The 18,042-nt window shown below is 35.6% G+C and overlaps 1 protein-coding gene across 2 annotated transcripts in view; it reads right to left on the reverse strand.

The window, feature by feature from the left end:
* The window catches only part of PRKG1 (protein kinase cGMP-dependent 1), a 927,484-nt gene that overhangs the window by 149,466 nt on the left and 759,976 nt on the right, over positions 1 to 18,042 (reverse strand). For both annotated transcript variants that reach the window (XM_063435055.1, XM_063435054.1), the window contains exons 6-7: positions 3,244 to 3,321; positions 1,533 to 1,627 (exon numbers count right to left, since the gene is read on the reverse strand). In XM_063435055.1, the coding sequence (XP_063291125.1) occupies positions 1,533 to 1,627; positions 3,244 to 3,321 (173 nt within the window). The remainder of the gene's footprint in view (positions 1 to 1,532; positions 1,628 to 3,243; positions 3,322 to 18,042) is intronic.

An 18,042-nucleotide genomic window follows, 5' to 3' on the forward strand; every position in this document is an offset into this window, starting at 1 on the left:
ATATAATTTTAAGATTATTATTCTCAAATTCAGTTATGTTTTCTATATATCTACTTAGAGGTATATTAAGTAGTTGAATTCATAAATAAAATTGATATGTCTGGCATTCTACGACTAGGTTTTTTTTTACAGAGCAACCTCGATTTCTCAAATATTTACACAGAAAATGTACTTTTATTTGTAAGAGACAAAATTACTAAAATGTACTATATGACATTTTATGACAGTAATGTCAAGTGCTTCTAATTATTGTGCTGCCATTGTGAGATACATCTAATTTAAAAATGCATTTAAATGGTCAAATCCAGTGTTTTCATGGCCAAGGCCTATTTATACAGAATATTTCTAGGTCAGTGTGCCCTAGGAGATAACTTTCAAAAATCAAGGAACAGTCAACAAAAAGTGGTGAATCCTCGTATAAGCCATATGAATCTGGACCATTCATTGGTCTTGGTATTTCTTAGTAGATATACAAATTCATGTTTGTGTCTTACATACATTCCTCAGAAGAAATTAAGCTTTAACAGTCATATTGCCAAAGCACAGATATATAGAGAGATCAATAGGGAGGTCTAGAAATGCAATTTCAATGAACAGCTCGTGTCTTCAAATCCTGACCTGCACAATGGGTGATGCCATTCACAATTACTCCTTGCAATGCCCTGTTTGACTGTCACAACGCAGTACAAGGTCCTAAGCTCAAGGCAGACACTAATTGTATCCATACAGGTACATGTATATCACAGGGCTCCCCTAACATTAAAGAAATACTCCAAGCACCATGACCAGTGCAACAGGGATTGACTTAACTTGTGTCCACGGGGTGCTACACCCCACTCCCCCAGGTTACTACAGAGAGCATGAAGTGGTGGAGGTTCAGAGCTTAGCTCATTGGCAGTATAATGCATAAACCATCTGCTTTTGCTAATCTCCATTTGAGATACAATGTGTCCATCCTTTTCCTTTTTGCATAAGTTGGATAGTATGTTGTAATTAACCCTTTCTGACCCTACAACTATGGGAGTCATAATCAGATGATATTTTCTTTCACCAATGCATATCATGGCTTAATTGGCAGAGTGAAAGTAACAGAAATCTATTAAGTAATTTGATATAATTTGTGAGTGTTTCACTTATGCTCTCTTAAAATTGGCAGTGATACAAAGTTACAAAGATGGGGCAAGCCAGAAAAGAGGCATCTAATTGCCAATTTTAGGAAGAGAAAACCTTTCTTTCTTCCTTGAATATAACACATTTTGGTCAAGGTCTACAGTGGGTCAAGACAAACCCAAAAGATTTCAAAGCATGCCCTGTGTGTAAAACATTTGAAGAACTAATTGAAACAAGAGAAGATAGACATGGACATTCTGTTTAAAAGGAACCAGTCTTGTTTCATTTCTGATCATGAAGTATTTCAGGAAGCTCGTTTTTAGATTGTATATTGAAAGTAGATAATTTTTATTGTAGCACGTGTATCGATTTATATTCATAAATCCATATAAATTTAAATCTATAAACAATTATGTACTCACCCCTGAAGAGCTTTCTCTCCAAACCAATCACCTTTTCCTAAAGTGCGAAGAAATATTGGGTCTTCACTGGGAGAATCTTCTCGTGTGACATTAACCTGTTTAATATTCAAAAACAAACTTAAATTGTTAGATAGACTTAAGATATATATATAGTTTATATATCATATTTCTAGAACAAATTCCTAGTTCCCATGGTGTTGTTCTATTGAGCCAATGAATACTACAGACAATGCTGCTTTCCAGGAGTAATGGGAGTATAAGAGCAAATATGAATCATTTTTATGTATTTATAATGAATTCTATTTAGATTTTTCTTTCAACATTTAACACTTTGTCCAGGAATTGCTCAAATTTTACCTTATTAAATGTAGTTACAGCATTTGCCCGCTAGTCAAGCCAACAAACCAATTCCATTCAGACTAGTGTATCATTTTCTTATTTCAAATCAGTGAACATATTTTATATATAGCTAGTGCATGTGATGTGAGGTGGTGATTATTGTAGTCAAGTCTAGAAGTATCAGCGATAAATATCATGCTGTGCATTCATCCCTTTGATTTTTGCTTTGCCCAAATCTTGAAACAGTTCTGTGAATGTTGGATGATTGCCCAGACTACCAATAGCATATGTTCAGTGACAGGTAACTTGAAATCTATTAATAACAATAACTCAAAACCTGCTTGATCGGGTTAAATAATTTAACATTGCATATAGACTTGTTTATGTTTTATTCATTAGTCTAATGTTTGTCAGAATTAAAAGGTCCTCCTTAAAAAAAGAATCATCTTGAAGATAGCACTCGTTTTTTTTTTCTTTGCAAGATTATCGAAGTTATTAGTTGGAATTATATATGCACACACACATATATATTTATTTTTTATTATTTATTTAATAACCTCAGCATTGCATGCTGACTAGTTAGATTTGAGTTAACAGCTACTGTAAATATAATAATTTCTCTAGTCAGGTAGTCGCAGTAAGGGTTTGTCTGTCTGTTGTTTGTTTTTTGATATTTACAATAAAGTAACTTTGAGATTTTTAGGAGCACCCTTAGTTATTTTTCTTTTGATCTTTAACACCCCATTACGGACAGATTGTCTTTCTTCCTTTTTTTTCTAAATTCTTCTCTAAAATGTTACGTTGTTACATAGTTGAAAAATGGCAATTTTGGGGGTATTAGGCAATGTTAGTGTGGGCTGTTAAATAGCTTTGGGCCTAATGACACTGATCGACCAGTTAAACGGCATTACATGTGTATTGTATTTTCTCATGACTATATAAACATGGGGGAAAAAAAATACAAATTGTGGGGAATCACATAAGGGTCTAACATATTGACACATAGGTACTAGATTTAAAAGAAATTCTATTATTTCACCACAATACCTTGCTGCAATGAGAGAGCTAGTACAAATTAAACCACACTGTGGAATTTATCAATTTATATAATCATACTATAATCTAAACGTTCTATATCGCCATATTCTACTGTGTGTTACAGTTACAGATTTATTGACCTGTGTTTCCCCCTTCAATGTTTTTTTATTTTTCGATAAGTAAACCCACTGGCTCAAATGCATTAATTAAGTGTAATAAACCGAAAACTTAAAGTGCTCCGAGGGTATATGTGATTGGCATTCCCATTCCCCCAGCACATTATTACTGTTATAAAAAAAAAAGCTTAGCCTTCAAAGAGGTAGTAGGAACTTACCAGCCCTTTGCTGATGATGAAGAAAGTATCCCCTCGAGCACCTTGTCTGATAATGTAGTCGCCACAGTCATAGTGAGTCTACAAAATAAATGAAGAGAGGATTTCCTTATTAGCATTTGCCTTGTAGTTCAACAGTTTTTCAGAGGGAACCTTAGGGATGCACTGTAACAGAGCTAACATACATTATGCAGTTAATGTGCATGTTAGACAATACATCTACAGATGCAATACAGATATAGCGGGCTAGATGTCATCATAGTCTCAACAAACTCTAAGCCAAACCTGCTAATTAACTTTCAAGTTTACCTGATGACTTGCTAACATCCAATCATCTAGAAAACCATTCCAAGTACCATAACTGCTAATCAGCCCTCCAACTACAAAAAAAAAAACCCAAAGTTTAAATTCCAAAACCAGAATGAGACATTAACCAAGAAAATTTTTGCAGTGCGAAAAAGCTCAAGGCGGTTGATATGTGAGGTTAACAAAGAGAATTTTTGAAATTTGTGTTTATTTTTTAATGGTTGTTTTTCAATATTTTAATGCATAATATAAACAAAAAAATGGCTCACACCCAGGCTGGTGTGCCTCTTTAATTCTTCTAGATTATTATTAAAATATGCCAGACAATGGAGATTTCATTGTACGTTTTTTCCAAAATATGCTAAGCATTTTCTTTGTGCTTTTTTGCCGTCCTTCATAAGCTATATTATGAACATCTACATTACAAGCACAGATATCATCAAGTATATTTTTTGAGAAATTGCCATTATTTGAATTGTGTCCATTATATAGACCACTTTGAGATTTATTTTTATTATTATTTTCTTATTCAACTGTAAACTATTCTGTAATAAATACACATTGCACAGGAAGACACATTATTGTTAATAAAAGACAATTTCACATGTAACTTGATAGAAATTTTCCTGCTGCTTGTGCATTAAATTGTATGGTCACAATTGAATATTATTTACTGTAGAACACGTTGAATCTTTGCCGAGATCTGTTTATTTTATAATGCTATTCACAATGTAATAAACATTAATAGACTGTGTTAACCTTTCTTCCTCTGCATGACTCTGGACTATTTGTTTTGCTGCTTATTCTGCACTGTAGATTCCATTGTTACGTTATTGTAATTTAAATTGTACATGATTGACCTCATTTTGTAGTTATTAATACAATGTGGACACCATATAAGACATTGGTGCCCCCACCACAGCTTGCATTTAGCACATTTCTAGTTATACCATTCAATTTCATCATTTCAAAACACGTGTGACCAGCGTTACAATAACCAGTGATATTATACAGCCTCCTAATCACATCCAAACTTCCTCCTGCAAACATGACTTTTTTTATAACAATTTATGTTCTGTCTTGACTGCAGTGTATCAACCACAAGGCACACATATCATGTATTTTTAGATGTATTATCCTGTTTTCAGTATGGTACACTGATTATATTTGTCTTTGTGGTCTTCTGTTGTGACTCTGAATGCACGTGCCTGGAAAGTCCCACTTCTATTGGCAAGTGTCCATAGCAAAATGTATTTGCAACTATGAACAATCACATGTACCTTTCCCAAGCTATTTATCACTGCATGTGTTTTTTTGCTGGATAACTGCAACTCTACTGACCATATTGTTAGTGCCAAGGTCAATCCTGGCCTCAACATATATTTACGTATTTGGATTTTGTTCTTGTTCTTTAAGTTTACTGTTTTTGGCTATAATATATACTCAGTAAATTTTAGTCTTTTTTTTCTTACCACTGTTGTGTTACGGTTTGTTTATTCCAAGATCCCCCGGTCATAGTTTATTTAGTCAACTGTTTATGAGATCCTGGTTACATTGATGTGCATACAAGGCCATTCAACTGTTTAGATTAGACATGTGCAATTAGATTCGTTCCGAATGCAAATTTGGACAAATTTCGGATATTTGCACATTCGGAGGCTTCCGAATGTCCGAATTGCCGAACTTCTGAAGTGCCGAATTTCGGAATGCAGAACAGAACCGAATTGTCGAGGTGCCGAATTTCGGAATGCCGAACCGAACCAAATTGCAGAAGTGCCGAATTTCAGAAGTGCCAAAGTGCTTTGGATTCCTGAAAAGTGGCAAAACAGGAGAGTGTTGGGGTTAGGGGTTGGGGTAGGGTTAGGGTAGGGTTACTGGTTGGGGTAGAGGTAGGGGTAGGTTTAGGGGTAGGGTTAGGGTAGGGTTAGGGTTAGTGGTTGGGTTAGGGTTAGTGGTTGGGTTAGGGTTGGGGTAGGGTTAGGGTTAAGGGTTCGTGTAGGGGTAGAGTTAGGAGTTGGGATAGGGTTGTGGTAGGGTTAGTGATTGGGGTAGGGGTAGAGTTAGGGGTTGGGGTAGGGATAGTGGTTGGAGTAGGGTTAGGGGTAGGGTAACCCTTACCCTATTCCTAACCCTACCCTAAACCAATCCTTAACTCTACCCCTATACCTACCCCTAATCCTTCCCTAACCCTAACCCTACACTTACCCGAATTACCGAAGTCCCGAACCGAACAAGTCCCGAACCAAAATGTTTTTCCATGCAAATCCCTAGTTTAGATCACATGTCCTCTATGTGACTTTTTGTATTTTGTCTTCATTCTTGTGTGTGGTACCTAAGATTACACTCCAGGGACTCCAGCATAGTGGAGTAAAAAATTTAACCATATTGTACAGCGTTATGGAATTTGCTGGCGCTATATAAATAAAAAAAATTAAAATAAAATAATAATATGGTATGTTGACGATGTTATAAACACATTTGCAGGAGGAATAAAATAAAAAATTGATACTTAGAAAATTCAATAAATTCTGTGCTCTTGCAGTTAAAAGTTTGGATTGTTTTGTAGACTATTTGAAACTACAAAGTGAACATATTTTCCGAGAGTACTGTTTTTACGTAGTCTGTAACCTTTTAAGATTCTGATCAACAAAATAACATGTTTGTACATTGATCACTGTGTGCATTGAAGTAAATGACCTTGACCCAACATTACATCTCAACTTTGAAATCCTAATGTAATAACCACGATTTATTCCTGAAGATAACCAAAAAAATATATATTCCTTATCAGACAAGAACTGACGGATCTAGAGAAAACAAACATATACTTTACTCATAGTTATCTAATACGGAAACTGCATGCTTTATCACAGATGTGGTGTTAGTAAAGAGTGACTTTCAAATCAAAACAAGGGCAGCCCTTAATTACTAGAGGCAACAGTCATAACATCTTACCGGATAAATATTCCAAACAACATGTTATTTTATAGATAGAGTAGACAGGCACTTATCATCATCGTAATATGCAGTATTAATTCTCTGTGGGCTATAGCTCCCCAGTCCAACACCATATCCCCATAATAATTTGCAGGTTTATTGCAACTGGCTGCCATTAATACTCTGAACTAGAAATCCATTTACATACAACTATATATTTTATATGTGTTTTCAGCCCATTAAGTTTCAATGGGAAATGTTTGACTCGAAAGATGTGTTTATCAGTGCAGCAAATGATATATTAAGGTATGTATGTCTGGAGATATAGTATAAGGAAATGATGGTTCTATTACATGGTCAACAAATGTCACCATGATGCTGATTATATATGCGATGGAATGGCTTGTTCACAGGCAGAATGTAATTATAAATTAAATGAAAAGGAAAATTGTTAAAATATTTTTCTCTTATCTTTAAAAGGACACCTGAAAGTGATGCCAATTTTAATGTTATACAAAGCACATCTTAAAATCGCAATTGACTGTTTATTTATTGTTAAGGTCCATTACATAGATGTGTTGGTGATGACACTTTATAGTAGTATTTTAGTTTTTAAAGTGTAAATTTATATTTATTTTGAACATATGATCAGTAAAATTAGTGTGTTTCTAGTTACTTGCATTCCGTTATATGTCATAAATGAACAGCAGCTCACTCCTTTGAGAGACAAATAGTCTTTGCAGTCACGAGCTATCATCAGTGGGTCTAAACGTAGTGTATCCATACAGTTTATCATTAAATTCGCAAAAGGAGTTTCAGCATTATTAGAATTGAGCAAATGTTGCCAATTTGAAAAGTAAAATTAACATTCAATAAAACAAAATAAAACCCTGGAAATCGGTAGGTCAATTAATACTATATACCACATATATAACTGTACAGTTTAACTGTCTACTAACCTATGTAAAAATAAAATCTACAGTAACTTAAAGGGACATTGTAGGCATCACAACCACTTCAACGGACTGAAGTAGCTATGGTACCTGGAGACTATGGGTGATAGGTCCAGCTTCACTGCTAAATGGTTAGCTGTTTAGCAGAGAGCCTCAGCCAATATTATCAGTGGTGTGATACCTTGTTCCCAAGGACTCTAAACACCATAATCACCTAAATCCCAATTTAACATGAATACCTCCACATAATTTTGAAATCAAGACAGACCAACATGCTAAATTCCTATGATATTTAAAGGGACCCTGGCATGTGAAATATGACAGAAATCCTGGACTGGTAGGGGGTCCTTGAGGACTGGGTTGAGAACCCCTGATCTAGTGGCTCAGTTGCAATCAATTTTGAGTATTTTATTTTTATGTGCAAATCTATAAATTTGTTACCCTATCATCTGCGGAAGATAATAGTTGCAGATTAAACTAGGTCTTTCTCACCTTATGAACAAGAGATTCCTTTAACACTGAAATAATAAAACCGATTTTGTAAAATTAACAAAAAAACAACACGTTAACAGTTGTTTTGCTGTTCTGTCAAAGTAGTAGTGTATACCATTTTCTGGTGATTAAAAAAAAGTGTACTTTGCCTTGGGGAAATGAATACATACATCGCTGGTTTCCGCTCTGTCTAATATAGGTACCAGACATGCTCATTTCATACAGAAATGTCCCTGGAGAACTGCAATACCTTTCTTCCAGATTTAAGCCTTTTACAAAACAACTACCTGATAGACACAGCAGTTTAGAAAAAAAAAAATATTCTCTGTGCACGAAGGCAAAATTATGAGTATAATATTAAGGCACTTTTACTCCCAACAGAGAACACACCAGAGGAGGAATGCATAAAACATAGCAGAGGTCATATTTGTTGCAACAAATGCTACATTTATGATTTTACCTCCCAGACATTTTTAGAATGAGCAACGAAAATAGGGAATTGAATCACAAATAGTGCAATAAGTATATCTCACACGTTAAAGCAATGACTAAAATCCCTAGAAAGATAAAGTAAAATGTTCTATTTATACGTTACTGCCTTGTTAACCATTTTTTTAATATGCTTTAAAGATTACTAATGATAGATATAGAAATATATTATTGTTTAATGTTAGAGTAATCATGTTCTAAGTTCAGCAATTAATAATAATAATAATAATAAAAAAGCTTACATTTTCTTTTTTATTTAACCATGATCTAGCTCAAAAACAGTCTCTGCTCTGCAGCCGTAACACCTACTGTGAGATCGTTAAGTATGTTGATCTCGGGTCCAAACCGATGCTTCTTGTAGAGAATTGCCAGAATTTGTTTTGAACATGCTGTGCATGATGAAGCAGCATGGTAAGACCTTTAAAATCAAAGATCTTAACAAGGTAGAGCCTCTAGTGGTTATCAGTCTTACAGACACAAGATAAAATAAATTAGGCCCAGGATTGTTGCAGAAAGGCAGGTTTATTGGAACAAAAAAAGAAGTGCAACGTTTCGGCCTACACAGAGGCCTTTATCAAGCTGCACTTTTTTTGGGACCTAATTTATTTTATCTACTAAACTGGGTTTTGCCAACCCTGGCCCTGATAAGCACCTGGATTCCCGAGTGTGAGTGCAGTATCCTCCGTTTGTGAATTATTACAGACACAAGAGGCATGCTTTTGGTTAAAATATATACATTGTAGTTTCCTGGAAAAAGCTGTGTTTTACATTATCAAAAACAGGAAGGGACCTATGCACCAAAACACATTAAGATATAGCAGTTTTGGTTCTTAAAGTCAATAACCAACCTATTTTCACCTTGAATGGCTTGATCAAGTAAAAAACAAAACTATTTTTAATTGCCTGTGTAAAGTTGTATTTTAGTACACATATTCCAGTCATATAGTTCTACAAGCAAGCGCTATAAAAAAGATGACTGTTCTAATTTGCCCAGAAAGTCCTAAACTTCAACACTGTGTCATAAATCCAATGCAGTCTGCCCATGAATACAAGACTATCAGCTAATATTATCTTATCTATTATTCAAGTGTTAACAGATGTCCCTTTAAATTGCCAGCCTGTAAGATGGGCATTCTGGGAATTTGATTTTTTTTTTTTATATTTGTCTATGTATGTTGTCGTGATTTATAGGACTCTTTACATGAAAGCAAACTGTATACTGCCTCTGGGGGCATTACTTTCCAACCATTCATCAACACACAAGCAATAGAATATTGGAAACACACACAGGATATAGATCTGCTACAATGGCTTTAGGAGTGAAGTGTAAAATGATCAAAACACTGCTTAGAACGCTAAACTTTCTGCAGAGCCTTATCATTTCTTGTTCAAGGACACCTAAATATATTTGTAACCGATGATTTGTGGGTATGTTTACCTATTTTACAGTAGTATGGAAGACACTGGTGCTTTATAATTAAAAAGTGATAAGATCTCTAGAGAAATTAATGACACTATATTGTTCATCTAAAACATAATGAAATGTACATATTGTAATCACTAGACTTGCGTATTGATCAGGAAGGACAATATATTATAATATATTAGTTTATATTCTATTTCTAAAATACATTCTTGGACCATTGTGCCTGGCATGCAAGTGTTCAACATTCCTACTGCATCTAGATACCAGCTGACCCGTTGGCAGCATTGAATCTACGTACGTGCTGGGGGTTCAATAATCCCTGAATCTCGTACACAGGACTATTCTTTGTGTGGTACAAGTAGGATTGTTCGATATTCTTCAGTTTTAATGCCTAACCTTCTCCTGGTTGCTAGGTCTCTATGTACACGTATGGTGACTGACCACATACATTGACAGATGAGTTACAATCAGTACCTGCAGGCTCCCAGTTGAAAATGCATACACTCTCACATATTGACTACAGCACTTGGAAGCAATCCCTTCCCCATCTCACTAAACCCAGCGTGCACCTGCCCTTAGTCATGTATTAAGTTATTAAGTATCATTGTACAAGGAAATCTGTGTGAATGCGCATTCATTTTTGACCATGACATGCACACATGCTGTAATCAATCACACTGTGGTGTCTTTGGCTAATTAAATGTGATTCCAGCCAATAGCAGTTATGAGTAGGTTCATTAAAAGATGTAAATAAAATGTGGTATCAAGCTTCCAGAAGCCACAGCATGTGGATGTTTCTGTGTGAATGAATCTTCTGTTATTACTGGCTACTTAGAGTTCACGCAATGTATACAATTTCTGCACAGACAACCTTGATAAAATATTTGACGTAAAAAAATGGAGGAGTGGACATATCTTTACAGCAATGTGCAGCTATAATGAACAAACAAGGGTTTGAAGGCGCTCCTTGTACCATACCCTCTGGAGTAATTATTGACGTGTCTGTTAAAGGGAAACGATATTCTCCCAGACCACTTCATCTCATTGCATGGTCTGGATGCAGTGGGAGAAACTGCAAATGTTTGCATTTCAGTACTAAGATTGCCTCTAGAAGCTGTGTCCCAGACAGCCACCAGAAGCACTTCCTGAAGCTTCACGGAGTTTGACTCAGTGAAATGATGCTGGGCTTCCTCATGCACTGTATGTGGACAACCAGCATCAAGGAAAACCCCATAGGAAAGCATTGAGGCTCATTGCATGTGTGCATTAAGTCCCCCCCATACGCGGATTTCGGATGAGGCGGATCACAATCAAGCCCCGAGAACACCGGCACTGGAATCAAGTAAGTAAATAGAAGATTATTAAACCCTTTACATCGCCAGGAGGGGGGGGGGGTCAGTGAGGCGGAGGAGCACAGTGTTAGGAGTACATCTTTGTATTCCTAACACTAAAATGTTCCTTTTAGGGAATATGCACACTGGTGAAAAGTCTCCTTCAATCCCTGAGCAGCACAAGCAAATATATCATTTAGTCAAAACACCAAATTCAGCAGCACATGGACCCAGCAAGATATCAGACCAGCGTTCGAAATTATTTGTAGAAATGGGAGAGTACTTCTGTCATATATCATTTAATTATTGAAGGCAAAGATATTGTTTTAGTATGTTACACATTATTAAATAAGCGGTTACATCCACAACACTACCCATGAACAGCATGCTGCTTGAAAAAAGTAAGTGACAGATGTAATTTCTTATTCTAGGTTTAGAACAAAAAAACAAAAACAACAAATGCAATATAAAACCATTCCAAAAAAAAAAAAAAAAACACCATCCCAGTCCTGGCTTTCACATCTTTTGCTACAATAAAGAAATTTCAACTTCGTTCCCAGAGTAATTTCAGAGTAATGAAATGTTGACATGTAGCACTTAAGACTAAAACACGTAAACCAAACCTAGATCTAAGAATTATGGAGAAAAAAAACATCTTGTTATAATAAATGTGGCAAGGTCATAAATTGATTTACGCAATGTGTAGACGTGTCTTTTGCATACATGCATACTTTGATCCCCTACTATAATTTAACAACCAGCATCCTCCCAATCTATCAATGTATTCTGGTAGATAGTTAATGAAGTTCAGGGTCTTTTGCGAAAAGTGGTTAACGTAGGTTAAGTAAAAACAAATTCTCTGGCCTTTGGACCTAACCTAATAGCTTCTATTTAAAATTAGGATTTAAATACTGATAATAAACATTCTATTTGGGCTTCTCGTCATAAACCTACTACGTTTGTGGTCTGCTGAAACTCTTTGCAGTTTTTATAGCATGTAGAGTTCTTCAGTCTACAAACGCAGTAGGTTTATGACAAGTGGCAATATTTCCATTGAAGAACGTTATCAAACCACATCAGGACAGATGACATCCACAAGTTGCAGTCTATAAATTTCTTTGATAAGTGTGATGACACAGCTGAGGCAACGCTCAATGATCTCAAGATCTCATGTAAACTGTTGAGAGCACAGTTAAATCATACCAGAAAACGTAAATAAAATAACGCATTGGCTTCTAAACAGAGGTGGCATTCATTTTAACCTTGCAGACAGAAGTTACTCCACCTCTGTTTGTCTCTACAGAAAATGAAAGTAACAGAGTGAAGATGGGTGGTATATAGTAGCTATGCAAGGATTCCTGTGTGGTCTGAACAGTGAATAAAGAAGTCAAATGTACCATGCACTTGATCCAATAATAAACAAAATACCGTACTCAGCCTTGGTTGGACAGATTGTAGACGAGTCTGTTATTCACAAAGCAAAATACCAAAATGGAGTGCCTGGCACATTAATTACCAAACAAAATGTTTTTCTGGTGAATTTTTTCATAATTCTCCACAGATCATACATATAAATGTTAGGGGGATAAATTATGTCACACTTTAAGGCCCCAGCAGCCTCTATCTGACCAATCTTTATATTGCATTATCCTACTCCATGAGTAGGGCCATCCATACAGATATCAATGCCTCCCAACTGAACATAGCACAAACATGTCTTATTATGCACTCGTACTATGCTTGTCTGGGACACTTCTCTGGTTTTCCCAAAAACAGGACACCAGGGAACAAAGCCAGATCATTGGGACAGGATCCAAAAATCAGGACTGCCCTTGCAGAATCAGGATGGTTGGGAGGCATGAAGATCTGGGGTGATTAGTTTGTGCTTGGTATTATGGCCAATGGCTGCCAGCCTATCCCTTTTAACATAATATTATTGATAGTCTAAATTCCTCCCTTAACTCCTGCCCACCATCACTGTAATACAGACTGATGATTTTATTTGAATACTGTATCAGTTCAATAACTGAACAGTGAATGATTTTCATAGAAAATATATTTGTGCACTGCGTATTTAGATTTTATGTTGAAGCAAAGTAATTAGTAGTTACATATTTTGAATATTTATAGGAGGCAGTTGGGCCTTCCTATTAGCTTTAGTTTAAACATCACTGTCAGATATATTTATTGGTGCATGGCTTGTAAACCTAGCCGCATGAGTTGAACTAAGGGTTGAACATATTGAATAGGACTTGGCAACTTTAGTCCATGAAATACAAAGATAATATTTAGCTGGAAAATCCTTTTCTGCTCCGTCCTCGTAGCATGCAGTGTCCAACAACACACAGTTGTGAGGAGCGAGTTGATTTCTGCTAATCAGCCCTTAATGTAGCTCGCTACACTTTAACCTCTGCAGTGCTGGGATTACCATGCCCTACAGTTTGATGGGTGTGAGAAACCAAGACAAGTTGTCTTTTCTGCAAGTCTGTCAATGTCATATCTCTAACCCCTGCAAAGAGTTCGACAGCCAGTGTCTTATCTGTGCTTTAAGGCTTGCAGTGTGCTGGATTAAATATGTCTAACAGTTCAAACTTCATATAACAGAATGAGAAGTTCCTGATGGGCTAAGCTACTTTCTGGTGAGGGCTCATGGCTAATGATGTATTTTGCTGGAATTTGCACACAAAAAAACTTTAAAGGTATCTTTTTTTATTATTATTATAATTATTATTATTAATTTGGAAGGTTAATTTCAAATTTTAATGCATTGTTAGTACATCCTATTAAACATAAATTGGAAAATCCTAGCCTGGACTGCCCCTAATGAACTTGATAGTAATATTAAATATAGTCAACTTTTTTATTTTCTCTATTTCACTACCCTTTATTAGCACATTGCTCACTCCACTGATAGTATGTTTTAAAGTTACTATTTTTTAAAAAAAATATTTAATGAGAATCTAAGTTCATATTTTGTATTTTATTTCAGATGTGTGTCTATTAAAACATTGCACCACAAGAGGTCATCCTAAGGCAATACTTTATATGAACTTATATTTAAAAATCTTTTTTTTTTTTTGATGCCCAAACTAGCTCGCTAGTTCATGTGTCTAATTATCCAAATTAGAAGGAAACAGTCACAATGTGAAGAATGCTATGCTATAAATCATCTGTACAGTAACAGAACTACTACAACGTGATCATTTTCTGTTCTCCCAAAAGACTCAAAACATACAATGATCCAGAAAAATATTCATTAATGCATCAAACAATCAAGGTGCAACAATCTGCATGCCAGAAAAGCTAGTCAATGATTGGCTTGCTTTGCACCTATGCCCTTACTGTCAGCCGAAGGTTAAATGGATCTCAGCCAGAATTGCCTAATTATGAATACGGACATGATTTATCAAGTGGCTGATTCAAGGGGTGATTAAGGAGTTATTCAATAATCAGGGAATTGTGGTGAATTGGTAACTCATTTGCAAAATTCAACAGAAAGTAGCTGTAAGAAACGCTGCAAATATTTTACACCTCACCGTATTTTCCAGTCACGAAGAGCAGGGAATTCAATCAAATTGAAAGGGGAACCATAACTTCACAATATTTTTAATATAATATTTAATTATCTTTATATTTATTAAAAATGCATGTGTGAGTAGTGCTAAGTAAAATTACATTAAAGGACCACTATAGGCACCCAGACCACTTCAGCTCAATGAAATGGTCTGGCAGCCAGGTCCATCTAGGATTAACCCTGCCTGCTGTAAACATAGCAGTTTCAGAGAAACTGCTATGTTTACATTAGGGTTAATCCAGCCTCTAGTGGCTGTCTCACTGTCAGCCGCTAGAGGCGCTTCCGCGCTTCTCTCTGTGATTTTCACAGTGAGAAGAGGCCAGTGTCCATAGGAAAGCATTGTGAATGCTTTCCTATGGACTGGCTGAATGCGCGTGCGGCTCTTGCCGCGCATGCGCATTCAGCTGATGACGTCGGAAGGAGGAGGAGAGTCCCCAGCACAGAGGGAGCCCGGCGCCGGAGAAAGGAAAGTGTTTAACCCCTTCCTCCCACTGCAGCCTTAGCGGGAGGGGGCCATGGGGGTGGGGGCACCCTCAGGGCACTATAGTGCCAGGAAAACAAGTTTGTTTTCCTGGCACTATAGTGGTCCTTTAAGCGCATTAGAATAACAAAAATCTGACTCCATGTAAATAAAAACAGGAGTAGAGAATAAATGAGTTAAATGCTGTTTTTCAATCTGTTATGGATTTAAAATTGCAAAGCGTTCATTGATTCTGAAAGAGTTCCTGGAATAATTTTTGCCTGCTGCAATATGTGAAATAAATAAATAAAACAGGTGTTGACAGATCCATTAAGCAGGATTGTGAGGGCTAATTGGTACCTGCCAAAAAAAGCAATGCAGTTTAACTGCAATAATCTCATAGATTGCTGTATTAAAGAGGAACTTACTGAAAAGAAGCTACATTGATGGATACATTATCTTTAACACAGTAGAATAAATGAAATAAAATAAAAATATATAAAAAAAAAAAAAAACATGCACAATCTAGTAAACTATTGTATGTAAAATATGAAGACTTTTTTTTAATGCAGTTTAATGGATTCCACTTTCTTCTTTTTTTTATTTCTCTGTTTTTTGTTATCAAATAAAAGCAGTAACAGCCGTACAAAACAAATCTGTCTCCTTTACCGAAAGTCATGACTGTTATGTTATATTGCAATGTCTGAACCTGCTGTGCTGTTCAATGTGCTAGTATGACTATAGGAAGATGACAAGCTGAGTAAAGTGACTACAGGAACATTGAAAAAGAGTAGACTGTGTTATAAAGTCAGGAATTGAATAATAATTGCTGAAAAACAGAAAACTGATAAAAAAAAAAAAAGCCTAAACGAATTTATTGGAAATAAGTTAATATTATTGCTTGGGCATGAAAAGCATTGGTTGGTATCGATGGGTCCCAGCAGTCACTGTTGGAGTGCTAACCCCCTTAACTGCCCTTGCCCTACTGTTCTGGGATTTATGAACATGGTTTAGCATAGTTTCATTCATGAAAATACATGAATAAGATCACTAAACAGGCTAGTAGGTGAGAAAATGTTGCTTTACAGAATGGAGAAGCAGATGACAAAAGTAACCTTTCAGATGAAAGATGAGTTCATAAAGGTCTACTAGTACCTGCATAATGCTATCATGAAAAATAAATGGTCAAATGAATAGTGAGATTTCACGTTACGTGGGACAAACAGCTTCTTTTACATATGCTTCTAAAATAGGACATGTTATATTTTCACATCATATTTATTTACTGTTGCTTTTACTGCCCCTGGCAACTTCTGTACTGAGTTAAAGGACCACTATAGTGCCAGGAAAACAAACTCTTTTTCCTGACAAGGTGTTTAAAATGGAACATATTGTTTTTCATAACTGTTTCTTTAAGCAATAACCTCTTACTTACATAATATGTGCATAATATGTTTACGCCATTTTGTCCCAGACTAATTACAATAACAATAACGCATAAACAAGCTTCACGGCTATGCTACGACTCTTTCAGTACATAAATACTGTGGTAATGCTAAGTAGATAAAGATGTTCAGGCTTTAAGATGCCATCTTGTCTCAAGTCAGGGAACTTCCCCATGACGTGTGCACCCAAGTTTTTATGGCCTTGTATTTTTGCCAAGTTAAGGGAGGTCCTAAAATTAATAAAGTAAACAAGTTACTTTTTCATATATGAACTATGGTGACCATAAAATGAAGACAACTAAGGTATAAATAGGTGTACTTTTAAATGTTAAGGGACAGAGGAGAGATTTGGAGACCTACACTGCTCCATCTTAAAATGACAGAGAGGCTGACATGATGACATGTTCAGGAGGGTATGTTAACCTATTAATGATATTTGCAAGCATTTAGTTTAATCTTATAAACTCTGCTAAAAATTATTGTAATGGATTTTATATGTTATATTTATATTTTTATATAATAAATATATAAAAAGACAAAACTTTATTGCTTCCAAGACAATCCTTATTTTATATTGTATTCTCAATCATTTATATACGTTAAATAGAGGATCTCTTACACTAACTATATAAAATTTGGCTAAGATATCTGTATGGTTAGCCCTACTAAGTTCTATGCTTTAAGACGTTATAGTGGTAAATAAGGGAACCAGCCGCGGTTACAATGTTGCACATTTTCAGTAGAAAGGACATATGTAACTAGTGGTTTATTTGAGACATTCAATGGCTATCAGAATATGACCCCTGGTTTAAAGAGAAGTAAAATGTACAGAGGCTCCTGTATGTTCTAGAAAGCTATTTACAAAGTAGGAGATAAGATATTATAAATTAAACCGAATTTGCAATAAAGTAAGTGTAAACATTAGATGACTCTTCACAGGAAGTGTTTAAGAAGCATGTGTGAGTCACATGCAGGGTGGGCTGTATAAACAAAGTGATTTACTTAAATGGCAGATAATTGAGCAGTGAGACTGCAGGGGCATGATTTACACCAAAACTGCTTTGTTATGCAAAAGTCATTTTGGTAATTGTCCAAAATGTCCCTTTAAGTAATTGTCCTCCAAAGTAATGCACTAACATTTTACAAGGTACATATATAAAGTGTTGCTTTTCCAGAGGTGGAATATATTATGAAAAGAGAAAATATTTGAGGTTTAAATAGTAATTTGAACTAATACACTGCACAACTCCCTTAACAAACTCATGGGAAAAATGTGACTTCAAAGTTCTGATTTTTCTGTAAATGCCATGGTTTTCTGTGACTTTAGTTTTCCTTCCCAAGGCAAGATTTGTTTTCTTTTCTCCAACTCTTGAGAGTTCAGAAAGATAC

Source organism: Pelobates fuscus, chromosome 10 (assembly GCF_036172605.1).
Source record: "Pelobates fuscus isolate aPelFus1 chromosome 10, aPelFus1.pri, whole genome shotgun sequence".
Classification (NCBI taxonomy): Eukaryota; Metazoa; Chordata; class Amphibia; order Anura; family Pelobatidae; genus Pelobates; species Pelobates fuscus.